General features: G+C 44.7%; 1 protein-coding gene across 1 annotated transcript in view; it reads left to right on the top strand.

Moving 5' to 3' along the window:
• Positions 1-933: 933 nt before the first annotated feature.
• Positions 934-16,305, top strand: part of LOC119377185 (probable ubiquitin carboxyl-terminal hydrolase FAF-X) — a gene marked incomplete at both ends in the record, with an annotated part of 38,548 nt that continues 23,176 nt past the window's right edge. The window contains 3 exons of the mRNA XM_037646766.1: positions 934-1,103; positions 5,267-5,358; positions 9,528-9,669. Coding sequence (XP_037502694.1) covers positions 934-1,103; positions 5,267-5,358; positions 9,528-9,669 — 404 coding nt within the window. The remainder of the gene's footprint in view (positions 1,104-5,266; positions 5,359-9,527; positions 9,670-16,305) is intronic.

Genomic DNA, 16,305 nt, shown 5'->3' on the forward strand with positions numbered 1-16,305 from the left:
CCAGGATGTCGCAAGGTGCAGCCAACTCAAGTGAGCACTCACGCTTACTTTAAAACCAAATTAAGATATCTTAAAGGCAACGTTCGTCACTAATAATCGGTCAGATGTGCCCCCGTATACAGGAAAGTCAAACAACACAAAGATCTCGAGGTTTCAATTTTGGTGTCAGGGGTCCTTTAAAAGATCAAACATGCCATGTGCCTTTCTGTAAGCAAGATTTTTCCTCAACTGAGAGGGTTACATAGTAAATCAGCGTATCACAGTAATCTGGAATGAGCACTCTGGGCAAGAAAACAAAAATCGATGTTATAAACCCATTTGAACAAAAGTTATGTTATGTTGAACGTTCTAGAGTGAGTCAACATCAAGCTGGGATTTTGGTGCCTGCAATGTTCCTCTGAACCTATTGTGCCCTCTCCGACACACTTGGGCCACCAGCCCGACATTACAAATGCCCTCTCCTTGATTGCTCAAGTGCAGTCCCATTCTGCGCTTACTGGGCACACTGGAGAGAGGCGAGTCTACGTGCACTGTGGATTACCTTGTAACAGACATAAGCGCCACATCTTTCGCAGTTTATGTGTGAGCTATCCACAGTGTTGTACCCACTTTCCTGCTGCAGATCTTCACAGCCCATAAGGGGAGGAGCCCTGTAGCGGCAGCGTTATTGGCACCACCTGCAAATGCATAGTGCCACCAGCACAAGAAATTATCAAGCCGGTTCACCTACATTTACTCATTGTTTCGCCCAGAACTGAATGGACACCTTATTGTGCCTGCCTCACACATGATCCTGAAATCATATGTCATCCAACCAACCATTACTTATTCTGGGGACACCAAGAATTTTATGTGCCTCGAGTATTTATGCCTTTGATGCCTTTTACCAGCCTACTCTTGAATGTTCTTCTTAAGTGGTATGTCTCCTTGCAGTGGCGGCTTTGCCCCGGATGCCAGCAGCCATTGAGTGCAGCGTGTGGCGACAGAACATCAAGTTCCTGCACACTCGCAACCAGTTCAGCCCCGAGTACTTCCAGTTCACCAAGAAGCTGGTCAGCTGCAATGCGCCTTTTGTCACACTGGCACCCGACCAGGACAGGCTGGTGAGTGGGGCCTATTGCGACAGTAAACCTGCGTCATTTCTTGATGCTCTTTAATTGAACCTAAATACCATCCGCGTAGAGCATATCTTCTTATTCTTCATTCAACCTGTTTGGTTTACACCTTTTTATACTCTCTTGCTCATCTCCAGATATTTTTATTTATTTGCATATTCAAAACAGTTTGAACAAATGGTAGAACTGACAATTTGGCAAGTTGATTTGGTTTCAGAATTATGAAGTGGCACCACGAAGTTCACTGAGGAAAACAGAGAAAGTAGAGCATCAAAACCTAGTTATTACATTATTTCTAATTTACTATAAAATGATGCAATTTTTTTAATGCTTAAGGCTGGATTTAACATTCTGCTACACATATGGTGCAGAAACACTTTGTTTTATGAATCATGTTGAGCACTGTAAAAGAAAAGAATTGTTTCTTCATTTCATACCAGAGTTGCCAGTTCCGCTCATAATAAGTGGATTTGGGCTTCTCTTTTCGCCAAGTCACTTGTAGAATTTTCTAGTCGCTCATCGCATTTTTTGGGCTTATTTGCATTTTGCCAGCAAATATAGTTATTTTACTGATCGCATTCACCAATACCACATTTGTCAATTACTTTGAGTAGTTGAGTGTTGAAGTCCAACCAACGTTTTTAGATTACTTCAGTTGGCAAAGACCGCGGCCTTCCAGTGGCGCGGGACGGCTTGCCGCAATCGCCAACCAGGCGGGGGCGCTGCGGTCGCGTTGGGATTGGTCTCGGCGCGCCGTCTTCTACTGCGCTGCTGATTGAAAGGGGCCGACAAGCGACTAACCACATGAGTTAACTCGATGTGGTAGTCGCGCTCATTTCACTTGGCTTGAGTGAAATGTGCGTTGTAGTTGTATCTCGGCATTATAAACAAGAAACAGCACGTAAGACAGGGCATGAATAGAAATAAGTTAAAGATAAGGCAAACACTGCACAGCGCGCTTACCTTCATTCCGTTTCCCGTTGTAACCGGCTTTAATTTTTCGCCTGTATATGCGCAAATCATCTCAGGCTACCGTAATGCTCAATCATATTCCAATCATATTCCGGCATTTGTGGTGTCCTGACTTCTTTCTTGTGTCCGTGTTTGCATGCCCTGTCTTTTTAGAATGCATATGCCAACCTCACCTGAATATGTATTACGCCAGCTGCTGAAAACCCTATCAAATCAAAAACCAGCAAGAAAGCCAGAAAAACACTCCTTGTCATTTTCATTCGAATTCGTGAAACAGAATGCAACAGGTACATTATTTGCAGTGACATATTTACGGGGTGTGTGCGAGTATTAGAAAATTTCGATATTCAAATGGAACAGTGCCTTTTTCGATTCTATCATCGAATCGAATAACCGTTATTTGTACTGAAGGAAAGAAGATGGCTTTTAAAGGGCCAGTAAACAACCCCGATGTCCAAAAATTGTAATGAAAAGAAATATGCGCACTTTTGCTATGTGAACATGCTGCCGCGAGAATTTTGCGAGTACGTGCTATAATAAGGAAGTTACAGGGGTTAGAACATCCGTTTCAGCTGGTTTCAAATTTTCGCGCGGCCTCACCACCCTTCTCCGCCACATGGAGGAAAAGGCGTAGCCCGTCGTCGTGACTCCGCCCACTTCGGCAACGTGACACGACGTCAACAATTGACGTCATGGGCGAGCTCGATCAGTCGCAATGCACTTCCGCTTGCTGCGGCTCCTGGTTGTTTATTGTTTATATTGTCGCACGTGCTCCGTAACTTGATGGGCAGTTTTCGGCTCTTCACTATTTTTAAACCTTTGTGACAGTTCACAATGCAGCAGGAATGCGTGCTTGCTTTCCGAGACGTCGAAGGGGCGCGAGAGAAAAGCCTGGAGAACCCCGCTTGCCGCGCGAGCAAGCGCGACCCGTCCGAGCTACCGGAGATTCCCCTCCCCCCCTCGATTTGCAGCCGGCAACTGAACAACGCTTCGCCGAAGTGCGTGCAGGTGCTATGCAGTGCGAGGAATATACGCGCGACAACTGCGTGGCCGAAACCGCATCACGGCAGGGCCAAAAAACAAGGCGCAGTTTCGTAGCGGTGGGTGGGAACAGGAACTGACGTTAACTTGACAATTGTTTGTTGAGACCTGGTTTAGACCAATCGACGAGCTCGGTGCTACGTCAACTCGGCGATCGCCGAGTTGACGTCACTGCGCGTACGAGGAGGATTGGTCAGGCGTAGGAAAGAAGCGCGGGAATTGTTTTTCGAAATGAAGGGTCTGCGCGGCGCGCGGCGCTGTAATATTCGGAAAACGGGATCGCCGCAGTCTACTGTACGGATTAGCGAGCTTGTTTGGCGGGTGTAAAAAAAAAGTCGCAGCCTGTTTATGGGCCCTTTAAGGGCTCGTTTTTCTTTGTTACAATATTAATGAGAACTAACAGACAATAATGCCAAGGAAAGTATAGGAGATGTTATGTGTAATATAATTGGAATATAAATGTGAAGAAAGTAAAGTGGACAAAAAGATAACTTGCCGCCGGCAGGGACCGAACCTGCAGGGACCGAACCAGGTTCGGTCCCTGCCAGCGTCCACTTTACTTTCTTCACATTTATATTCCAATTATATTACACATAACATCTCCTATACTTTCCTTGGCATTATTGTCTGTTAGTTCTCATTAATATTGTATCATTTGTACTGACAGTTATTCACATCACAGTGCTGTGCCGTGTCCACATTTTGTCTTTGCCTGTGTTCGTCGCGCTTTTAGCCACGATGAATGTGCACCAACTCGCCCAGTATTCCATCCTACTTAATGTCATTTGTAAGCCATAATATTTTACGAATATTTCAAAATTTCAACTGCAATGAAGTAAGGCAAAAATTGGCGCAAAAGCACAATAACCGTCATTCCTGTAGGGCATATTAGAGGCATAAAAGGCGAGAGCTCATGTATAAGGCATGCTACCTCGCTTGGGGTCTTTTTTAACAAAAAGCATTGCGCTTTCTGAACAATTTTGTAGATACGCCTATACTTACTCCTTCCAGTTGCTTCCCTCGCTGAATTCGTGCTGTGAAAGGGCTCCAATTTTTAATTATTTTTACTTGCCTTCATTCACTGACCAAAGAAGGAAAACAAATCACTATTCCAGTGCGTTCCTCCTGCCATACGCCTACAAATGCTGTGTACCTATAGCATGCGCCCATTATATTACGTATCGACCTTCTTTTACAGCACAGCTGTATATGAGTACGGGCAAAACCTAAATTTTCAACATGAATTTTCGGCAATGTATATATTTTCATGTATTCATGTACCCACTCGCACGGGCCGTGAAGTGCCTGCAGTATACTTAAAAAAAGAGAGACAAAAATATGGAATACACTTCTATCTGACATTGTCCTAACCGACCTTTCTTTCTGGGATTACTTCTCATGTAATGTCCTGTTTTGAAACCTCTGAGTATAATAAATAAATAAATACTGAACATATGAATACGAGGAAGTGAACATCAATTTGTATAGATTCGTTCTAAGAATGGCTGTTTCAGATTCATGACTTATTCAAAAAGTATACCATATTCAATTCTATTCGCTTCTGTCACTATTCGATTGGCACATTAAAAAACAAAGGTCGCATTGGAAAAAAAAGCTATACTTAGAAAAGAAAAGTATAGTTGTTCTCCTTGCCATTGGTTGGCACAGTGTGTCCATGAGTGGCGTGGAAGGTCTCGAAAGCGGCAATTCAAACCATTGATAACAGGTTATCGATTCTGTATGGGCGCTGTGGGGAACAAGTTAATGTATTGGAACATTCTCTAATTTTTTTCAGTTGTTATAACCATATAACATGCATGACATGAACAGCGGAGTACATTCTGGATCGCATGCAACTGCCAGCTGGGATGTACCGGGACTTGTGTATAAAAGGTCAACTTGTTACGATTCTTTCTGACTGATGCTTATTGCTATCGTCATGGTTTGAGTTGTTTTGCTGGGCACAGATTCACCAAGTGAGGAATTAAATTTTTACCATTTTGAATGCTGAGTTCTTTGTCCTCACAACCATGTGATGTTATTATACTGTATTTCCTTATGTAATTAAACAAGATAAAAGTAAGCTTTGAAGTTTCTGTAATAAGAAGGAAATAAAAGATTTGGTGTGCTTCTCGCAGACGCCTGAGGCGGAAGAGCTGGCCCTGGTGAGTGTACAGTTGGCTTCCAAGTTCCTCTTCCAGACTGCTTTCCACACCAAGAAGACACTCAGGTACAGTAAGTCCTGTTGACTTCGACCACACAAGTTAACAATACAAGCGTGGCACAGCAGTTCAGCCTTCATATTTGTAACCAACCAAAAAATTCAGAACCCCTGCACTACTGTGAAAGGTGGAAGTCAGAGAAGCAGTGACTATGGTGGGTCTGGTGTAGTGAATTTATATGCTATCATTATCAACTATATTGAGCGAGTAAAGAGACATACACTCAGAGATCTGCGCTCCTCTCGCGTATGACTCGCATTATCTCATCAAAGGTGGCCTATGGTGGTCTTAAAACGAAATTCTGTAGTATATAAAAAATCCGGCTGTTTCTAAAGTACAAAAAGGGCACTACATTCGTTTGCTTTGCAAGTGTTCTTGTCTTTGAGGCAAAATTGCTCACATCATTCTGCCATGTCGGCGAAATCATACATCTTACTTTTACGCCATGTCCATTTTTTTCGTTGCAAGAACGCCAGATTAATCAAGTTAATAGGTTCGCTGAAATTTGTTGTTCTAAGCGTCTTTTGTCCGTAGGCACGATCCACCAGAACCCAGCCATATGCAGCGTCGTCGTAGTAGATATAAAATGTTGATTTATTTCAGTGGCTCCAGCCAATTATCACAACAGTGAAATTGATGAAACATGCAAAAAATTCCTTGTCTTGGAATTTGACTATGCCAAAACTTCATAAATATATATGCCATACTACAGTAAACTTTTTTACTACAGTAAAATTTTTCTGTGCTTTGTGCTTTGTCTCTGCTGTCGTGGCAAGTAGCTGCGCTACTCCGCTCCTCTTTATTTTTTTTTTCACTTCAGTATGCTTGCTAATCAGGTGCAGGATGTGTCTATTGATATTTTTACTGTTGAAATTCATGAGAGCAGCTTGTGCTTGTTGGTACATAAGAACAGAGTAATAGTGCAAGACAATACGATCGTTAACTTGACAAAATGTCTGTACTTGAAGTGGTACAGACATAGTTGAACCTCGATATAAGAGACACGCACTGTGGAGCTGTCCTTGTCCCTTATATGACGTGCAAATCATGACACGCATATCATCTACAACATTATTTACACGACATGGTCTCGGGGCTCTCGCGGCATTTTAAATAAATGGATATATAGTGAAGTTGCTACGAGGAGACATTTCTGTATGACAAATGTAAATGACAGGTGGTAACTTGAAAATCATGATTTGCATTTCATGTTCGGCATGATTTACATGTGATGCTGCACAGGCTTGCGATTAAGCTTAAAATCGATACCGGGTGTCGCAAGGATCCTGCACGCTTTTCTCAGGCTATAAAAACAATCGCCCTCCAAAGCACCGTGCGTCGGCGGCCAGGAGACACTAGCGAGGCGAGCGAGCTGGATCATTTGTGTGGCGAAGCCGCCAAGAGCGTGCGGCGGCGAAGAGAAAAGGAATGTGGTACTTTTCCCGTTACAGTGACTTTAGGTCTAATATATGCCTATCGATCATTTCGAATGCTTCAAAATTTAGAACAATTTAAATTTATTTCAGAGCGAATTCGAATACTGTAATATTTGTTTGAATATTCAAAGCACTAGAATATTCACACAGGCCTAGTTAAAAGCTGATTTTACCGACTTTGTTATACTGAGGTTTAACTGTAGATGCATGCATGAATTACAGCGAGTGTGCATGTGTCACAGCAATGACTACAAAGTAGAGCTGTGCGAATAGCAAAATTTTGGGTGCGAAGCAAATTCGAATAATAAAGATTGAGTGCGAATCGAATCGAATAATTTTCTAATATTTCTCAAACATTTTTCGAATAATTCGAAGTGAAGTTACAGAAAAAGTTGCAGAGAATCCCTAAGTATGTTCTTGTGAGATAGCAACATGAAAGTGTTTCTTTTCGCTAGGTTGATGAAGCGCTGGTGAGGCCATATTTTATAGTTGTCTTTCTTATCAAGAATGAGGCAATGTAGAGGCCGAATTGTATTTGGTGCAACCAAAGTGTTGCCGACAACACTTTACATGTGATAGGCAGAGATGCCATTTCCTCAGCCTCTCCTCCTCTTTCAACTTCTGTGGAAGCCCAACTGATGTGGCGGACAAGGGTGTGCTCCCTTCAAGTCCAGAGTTCCAAATCTGCCTTGTAGACGTCGATATATAAGAACATCTGAAATTTTGGATGCTAAAAAGCTTCGGCGTCCGATTTTTCCGACTTCCTGCCCAAATTTCAGGTCCAAAACAGCATTAATTGAGCCTCCAACTCTGCCACATCTGTCACCTCCATGTTGGAACCAGCGTTCTCTTGAGTTAATACATTTGCGACCGTAGCGGAGTTTGAAAGGCAGCTTTGCCGCAATACGGGGATGTGATGAGGTGAAGCATATTGAAAATCTAGGGACCACTTTCAAACGGACGTTGACTGTCTCTTGGCTAAGTTCGACCGTAACGGAGCTTGAAAGGCAGCTTTGCCGCAATACGAGAGTGTAATGAGGCAAAGCATATTGAAAAATCTGAAGGGGTCACTTTCAACCGGACGTTGACTGCAATTGTCTTTGGAAAGTTCGAATAGTTCGAATAGTAAAATTCCAGTGCGAATCGAATCGAATAGCAAACACTATTAGAAAAATATTCGAAATTTCGAATATTCGCACACCCCTACTACAAAGCTATCTAAAAGTGACCCGAAGAAGTTCTTTCTAGAGCTGTGCGAATAGCAACATTTTGGGTGCGAAGCGAATTCGAATATTGAAGTGTGAGTGAGAATTGAATCGAATATTTTTTTAATATTTCTCGAATATTTCTAGAATATTTTTCGAATACTTCGAAGCGAAATTGCAGAAAAAAAAAGTTGGAGAGGATTCCTAAGCATATTCTTATGAGATAGCAACATGAAAGTGTTTCTTTTCGCTAGGTTGAAGCGCAATGTAGAGGCTGAATTGTATTTATGTACATGATTTTGTGCAACAAAAGTGTTGCCGACAACACTTTACACGTGATAGGCAGAGATGCAATTTCCTCAGCCTCTCCTCCTCTTTCAACTTCTGTGGAAGCCCAACTGATGTGGCGGACGAGGGTTTGCGCCCTTCAAGTCCGGAGTTCCAAATCTGCCTCGTAGGCATCAATATATAACATCTGAAATTTTGGATGCTAAAAAGCTTCGGCATCCGATATTTCGGACTTCCTGTCCACGTTTCAGGTCCAAAACAGCATTAATTGAGCCCCCACCTCTGCCACATCTTTCATCTCCATGTTGGAACCAGCGTTTTCTTGAGTTGATACACTTACGACCGTAGCGGAGCTTGAAAGGCAGCTTTGCAGCAATGCGGGGGTGTGATGAGGTAAAGCATATTGAAAATCTAGGGACCACTTCCAATCGGACGTTGACTGTCTCTTGCCTAAGTTCGACCATAACGGAGCTTGAAAGGCAGCTTTGCCGCAATACGAGTGTAATGAGGCAAAGCATATTGAAAAATCTGAAGGGGTCACTTTCAACCGGACGTTGACTGCAATTGTCTTTGGGAAGTTCGAATAGTTCGAATAGTAAAATTCCAGTGCGAATCGAATCAAATAGCAAACACTATTCGAAAAATATTTGCAATTTCGAATATTCGCACACCCCTAGTTCTTTCCCAGATGTCATGCTGACACATTGCATGTGTGCCCAGTCTGTCATCTTAGTCTCAATTATCTCTCTTACTAGCTCTTTGTTATTCTTAACGATCACATCAGCTTCCTCGAACTGTGGCTGATGTCCACACATGGGGCTGTCAGTGACAAGAAGGCCGTTGTTTGGCTTGTGCACTGAAGTGAAGCATCTAGTTGACTGCCTGATGTATTATTTGCCGCTAAAGCAATTCTCTATAAAGGCATGGCGGATGCAATCAACAAACATGGATTTTTGCTTTATTGAGAAACACACCAGACTTTTTCTTCCAGGCATGCAGCTTGTGAATGTATGACACCACAACTACTTTATGTGCTCTACCTGTAGTGGGGGCTTGCCTCATAATAGTACAACTGGCGCAACTCATTGAGACCACCACCATAGCAAGGGTCCCAATAATGGCCAAAGTCTGAGCTGCCACCAGTCTGGCTGTAGGCATTTTTTTTAGCACAAGTACTTTTTCAAGTTCATGTTGACGCTCTTGATGCTGCAATAATTACAACATTTTTATGGTCTCATGTGGTTGCAGGGGTTCAGCTTCGGATTGGTACGAAGTGCTGTGCGTGCACCTGCGGCACTCCCGAAATGTGCGTCTCTGGTTTGCAAACCAGGTGCTGTTTGCACACCCTCATCGCTTGGCTGAGTACTTGCTGGAGTGCCCCACTACAGAGGTGAGACTGCCTATGCATCTCCTCCTAGTCTTATTAATTCTGAACGAGCTGCACCGTTTCGTCGCTCTTGGGTGGCCGAGCCAACGATTCCTCTGTTACAAAGCCGGAGATAACGAGTTTTTACTATTGAGGCTTTTTAGGTTATTGCATCACTTAGTAAGTAATTACAACAGGCCTGTGTACAGCAGATTTTCTGATGTAACCACGGTGTAGAAAAATAATTTAGGTGGTGACACTCCGCTCCACGGCGCGTCCAGATTCTGTTTGGCACTTTCGGTCCCTCAAGGCCCCCATGTCGCAGCGCCCCTCACGCAACTGTGGCCAGTGCATGCACTATAGACAACAAGGCATGCCTCCGAGATTGCGTGCCGGCAGGCGCGCAATGTTGTAGGCCATGGATGAGGGCTCACACCCGTTTCACAAAGTCGCGGCGGATTGTTCAGTGCTGCGGCGTGTATTGCGTGCGTCCATTGGTCTGGTAGTGGCAGCAGGTATTTATCGGCGTGGCGATGCACTTAAAGCAAGAAAATTCTTTCTGCACCAATGTTATAACAACTGACGTTATTGGAGGCAACTGCGGTGTTTGCCGCACATCGCATTTTTCGTTTGTGAACAACGCGGCATGCGTTTCCAGCTCTAGTTGCTAGCGTGCCATAGCCGCATTTGCTGTCTTGGAAATTCACATTTTCTGCCAAGTGCTGGTTGACACTGCAATGCCTTTTTGTTTTGATGTTGCGTCGTCCCGCCGATAGCTATCCACCACAAAGTATTTTTCATACACCGTGGCATCCGCTGCCACCATCGGACCGACGGGTGCACAGCGTTGTTACTTTATCCCGTCGATCGCGTCTCACAAGTGTCCTCACCTTAAGTGTGTACATCTTGCACCGTGAGCATGACAAAACACGGACGACAGCTCTAAACGCCATTGAAAGCTATTTTGGTAACACCACTTCATTACCCCAGGGAGAAAAAAAAGAAAAGAAAAAAAATGTGCCTCTGCCTCAAACGCTCAGTTCCTCTAGGCCCCACGTCGCAGCGTCCCCCTTGCAACTGAAGCCGGCACATGTACTATAGCCGAGCATTATCTGGACGCACTTTCCGTCGCTTCGTGCCGAGAGTGTCAACACCTATTTTTCTTACACTCATGACTCATGCCGGACCGTCTCCCAATAAGCATCTTCGGCTATTCGCTCGGCTGTGCGTGAGGTATTACGCTATTCTAAGCCTACTTTATGCTTTAAGAGACAACCTAAGTATGCTTATCATTATGTGATTGTTATGCGAGTAAATAGTGTAAGCACTTAAGCCATTTGTTGTTTTTGTTTTGATGGTGCCAGGTCGGCTTGCATTCCTACACAATGGCAAAGGAAATTCAGCTCATTCAGGGGCATAGAGAAAAAGGGTGTGTCACTGTAATCGCATACACTGATTACGGTTCTGTGGATGACGCCATTCTCACCTCTGTGGTTTCATTCATCGACAAGGTTCTGGCGAAGTGTGCTGGTCTGTGCAGCTACAGTGGCTAAGCAAGGTCCATACTGTTTTTGGACATACTGTAGAATCTCGGTGACATGAATCTCAAGGGGGAGTGAAACTACAGTCGCCAACCATTTATTCGGACTCTGCAGGAACCGCCGAAAAGTCTGAATAATCGAGAGTCCGAAAAGAAAGGACTCGCCAGAAAAAAAAGCACCTTTATTTGCCCAGTGGCCGGAAAAACTTCTCAGTGCGCATTTGCACACACGCACGTTTATGTATGATCAAGTCAGCCTGTATTTCAGCCAGTGCTTGGCCATCACTGTTACAGCCCCGCTAAATCCGCATTTGATGACTGTGGTGTGGCCGGTGCATCATCATCGGAGTCACTGCCCACCTGAGCTGGTTCGAGGGCCTGACGTACGATCTCATTGGCGTCCAACTAAGCAAAAACTCCCGAGCAACTTCGGATTTAGGTTCGCCGCCTTCCACCTGGAGAATAATCGCTGCTTTTTTTCGGCGTCGTCAGTGTCTTGTTAGCAACAACTTGTAGGTTTGGGCGAGTCGGTTCATGATGCGAAAACTAGAAGCAGCGCGAAAAAAACGACGACAAAAAAAAAGAACACACACAACAGGACTCTGTACTGCCAACTGAATGTTTATTGAAAGTTCACCACTTATAGCTATGCCACCAAAAACGCCTTGTCACACAAAACACACAAGGCAGGACTAGTGCTGTACTGTTGGCAGTACAGCGCTAGTCCTGTTGTGTGTGTTCCTTTTTTTGTCGTCGTGTTTTTTTTGCGCTGCTTCTAGTTTTCACAGTGTCATGTTGCCACGTTTCTTCTGTAGTCCCGACAATGCTGATGGAACAGGTGGCGTCGGAGCCATTTCAGCAGATACGGCCTCGGACGCCGAGCAACAAAGAGAGTAAGACGCACAGAGCGAGACGCAGATCAGGCCTAGCCACGGAAACAACTGACAGTGCACTCAATGCAAACCCTCAACGCTCGCCCATGTGCCCGCCACACCGAGCTGACTCCATGCATGGTTTGGATTGGCCTGTGAACTATGGGTAAACAGCGCTACAGCGGGACAAAGAAAGAAGGGACAGGACCAAGTGCTGTCCCTTCTTCATTGTCCCGTTCTGTTTACCCGTAGTTCAGCATGTACCAACAAGCCCGCATTAACACTCTGGATCAGCTTGGCCTGTGGTTTGGCTGTGGTAGACATTCAATGGATACTTGACTGGCTAAAGCCAAAAGGCAACCATTACATGTAGCCAACAAACATAGCCTTCGAGACCAGCAATCGTATTGTAAACATTGTTGACTGCATATCATGGAGTTCGGCATTGCACCCTATCAACCAGCCGGAGTCCGCAAAATCGAACGGCGCACTGTGGGGCGTCCAAATTTTCTGTCATGAGTTTGCATTACTTTAGTGTGACGAGTGGCGGTGTCGTGAAGGTGTCCAAATAAACAGGCATGTCCAAATTTTCAGCATCCAAATAAACAGTTTGATTGTAGTTTATTTGTGCGTGCACTTGTTTTTCCCCCTTCTATGTTGTGTCACAAGCATCAGCACGATGCTTTTTCAGAGGGGGACAATGGCACGCGTGCTTCTTTTGCTATTTTGATGTAATGGGTCCATTACACGTATAATCACTGTCTTGTGCAAACCGTGCCCATATGCATACATGCCGAGTCTCCCGGATTACCCGGGAGACACACGGATTTTGAACGTTTCTCCCGGTTGTACGGGTCATAGAGAAATCTCCCGGAAATTCAGTTTCGCCCCGCACGTCCAGTGCTTTGTCTGGCCACATGAGCAAAGTTGTCTCGCCACGTAGTAGAGAGGATTCTTCTTCTTTTTAGCGATGGTAGAAAGGTTCAACTCAGTTTCATTGCGCATGAAGTAGCTGTGCACCTTGCGCCGCAGTCCAGCACTTAAAAGGGTAGCCGTTACCCAGTGCTGGGCAGTATCGAAGATACATGTATCTTAGATACTATCTTAGATACTCGTTGGGTATCTTGTACAGTAGAACCCCGCTGATACGTTTTTGAAGGGACCGTAGGAAATAAACGTAAGAGACGGGAAACGTAAGAGCCGAAAAACAGGAAAAACGCCAGAATATTTAGTGGTACAGAATTTTATTTCAGTGCTTACGAGCAGCACGAAAATTGGCGCGCTCAGCCGCGATCTAGTCGATGGATAGCAACGCGCAGCTGGGGACGGCCTCATCCACAGAAATGTAATCAACGTATGTGATTTTTTTAACACCAGCAGCTGTAGGCATGAAAGAACTAAGCACACGCAATCGCGACCAGCGCGGCGAGTCCGACCGCGAACCGCGCGCACGACCATGCGAGCTCCAACCAGCTCGAACTCCTCCTGTCCTCCGACAAAAAACGATGATGATGAGTCTACGCCAACGCGATGGCAGACGTGAATGCCAATCTCGAATTGCTTTCGCAAGCAATTACGTCATAGACGCCATGTTTGTGCAATACAAATCTCAAAGGCTATGCTTTTGTCAATAGTAAATGCCAATCTCGAAGGCCTTGCTTTCGCGAGCAACTACGTCATAGACGCCATCTTTGCAATATGAATCTCGAAGGCCACGCTTTTGTGTGCATCAATTGAAGGATCTTGTTGCTTACGCCTCTCATGCGGCTAATATTACGGTCAAACCAGGCCAAGCTGCGTGAAAATGCACCATGGCAGCTCTCTTCGGTAGTCACTCGGTCGGCTCCGAGCGCACTTCGCGACGTATCATACGGGAACGGTCTGACAGTTACGACGTAACAGCGGGGTTCCCAATACATTGTATCCTATGGGAGCTATGCCGGGACCGGCGCAAAACGACGTAACAGCCGGGAAAACGCAGCAGTGAGGAACGTAACAGCGGGGTTCTACTGTATCTGTATCGCGATACGTCTCGCAAGACGTGTATCAGTATCTGTATTTCCGATACATTGAAGAATGTATCGTGTATCTTAAGATACAAGATACTGCAATCGCACCAGCACCGGACGAAACAATAAACATTGGCTGATCTCCGCTTCTCAAGCTGGTACTGCTGCTACTGTCACCAGAATATAACTAAAGGCAGTGACACATTATTTCATCTTTACGTCAGAGTTTTCCAGCGAAGATAGACGAAGAGCTCCGAGCATTGGCGAAGCAGATTCACGTGGTGGCGCTCGCATCAACTCGAGAGAGAAGCGCGCGAACGTCTATGCCTAGCCGACATTTTCTTTCCTGGCTTTTTTTTTTTAAGTTCTATCAGTGCTAGGCACTTGGCCGTTCCTGTGCCGCTTGCTCCAATGCGTGCGGCGTTTTTCGCACACATTCTGATGCCGCTGTAGTGTCGTTGTCAAAGTTTCTCTTGCATATCCTGGCTTTCACACATCGGCGATTTGAAGGATTTTGCGGATGTAAGTTTCGCTTACATGCAATGAGATTGACTTAGATGCAAATAAGATTCTAATAGCTATAGCACCGTGCACCGGTACCGATGCCGGATCCAACAGAAAAGGCATCGACCTAACCAAAGTTATCATGGCATACGTCTCTTCTTTTATTCAGAGTTCTAAGATCATAATTGAAATCACAAGCACAAAATTATAAAAAAGTCACAAGCACAAAAAATCATAATCATGTGTTTAAAATCATAAGCACAAGTTTTTTCTTAGCTGTCCTTCTTTTCATTCCATACATTATCTATGTCTCTATATCGTTTCTTTTTTGGTCTGCTTACTGTAATATGTATTTAATGTTCTGCCAAGGTAAGCTATTTGCTTTATTCTTACTTTTGAATTGTCTGCGTCATTTGTGCTACTGTTTACATACTTATATTCCACTTGAATTTACTATCATGTAAAGGCGATGTTGAGAACAAAGATACGATTGTCCTGGCGTCCCTAGGGTATACAGTAGCAAATTTGCTTACTGCTAAGTAAATTAGCGAAATTGAGTTTTCAATATGATAGCCATCTTAAAGTTGTTAGCAAAAGGACTCGAGAAACTAAATGCTCCATTTTTCTCATGAGCGTCCCAAAGAGCCGTTTTACGCTATTTTCCATAGGCACTGAATTTTCTATGGTCTTACCCTAAATGCCTAATTGTGATAGCTATTAGGGGTTACTCGCCGCGGTGGTTTAGTCGTTATGGTGCTCGACCGCTGTCCCGCAGGTCGCGCGACCGCATTTCGATGGAGGGAAAATGCTTGAGGCCCGTGCGCTTATATCGAGGTTTTAGAACCCCAGGTGGTCGAAATATCCGGAGCCCTCCATTACAGCGTCTCTGATAATCATATCGTGGTTTTGAGACGCAAAACGCAACTATTATTCTTATTCATATTATGGGCTCCTAAATATATCACTAGTTCTTGGGGTGGCCGTCTGTATCGTGTTTCTACACTTATTCGATGTGTTTCATACGGAACCACTTTTCTATTTTACTTAGATATGTTTGTTTTCGTGAGTATTCGGAGCTATCAGTGCTAATAGTGTTAATAGCGGAGGCGTCCTGCGGCGCTTTGTACAACTGGACAATACGTCTGAAAGCTTTCTGGGCTGCACTTGTTCTCGGGGTCGTGCACGTGTCCGGTGATCCGCTATGGCGAAAAACCAGGGGCGTAGCCAGAAACGTTTTTCGGGGGGGGGGGGGGGCACCTCCTTGATTTGAAATGGGGACCGGGCAGGCAGATGTGATCGAGTGCCATTTCGTGGTCTCTATGCCATGGCAAAAATATGGGGGGGGGGGGGGTCATGGGCCTGGTGGGCCGCCCCCCCCTTGATACACCGCTGGTGGAAACCGTAATACGTTTACGGACAAGGTAGAGCTCCACAGCGGTATTTCCACCATCGTGCAGAGGCTTCTTACTGACGTTCTTGTGAGTAGATGGCAACCCGCTAGCTGGTCGGCAAGCAGAGCAGCGACTCCATAAATTACAAAAGCGACAAGCAAAAACCGCTATCAGCGAAGTGCATAAAGATCTATTATGTTAAGCAGCTAAAGAAGCGCCATCACTTGTTCGGAATCAAACTGACATAGCTTGAGCTAGAAGTACAAATCTTTTGAGATACGAACAGATTACATTCAAATGAAACAAAATTGTTCGCAGTTAATAAATTTTGGAGAGACAATTGT

This window comes from Rhipicephalus sanguineus, unplaced genomic scaffold, assembly GCF_013339695.2.
Source record: "Rhipicephalus sanguineus isolate Rsan-2018 unplaced genomic scaffold, BIME_Rsan_1.4 Seq3848, whole genome shotgun sequence".
NCBI lineage: Eukaryota > Metazoa > Arthropoda > Arachnida > Ixodida > Ixodidae > Rhipicephalus > Rhipicephalus sanguineus.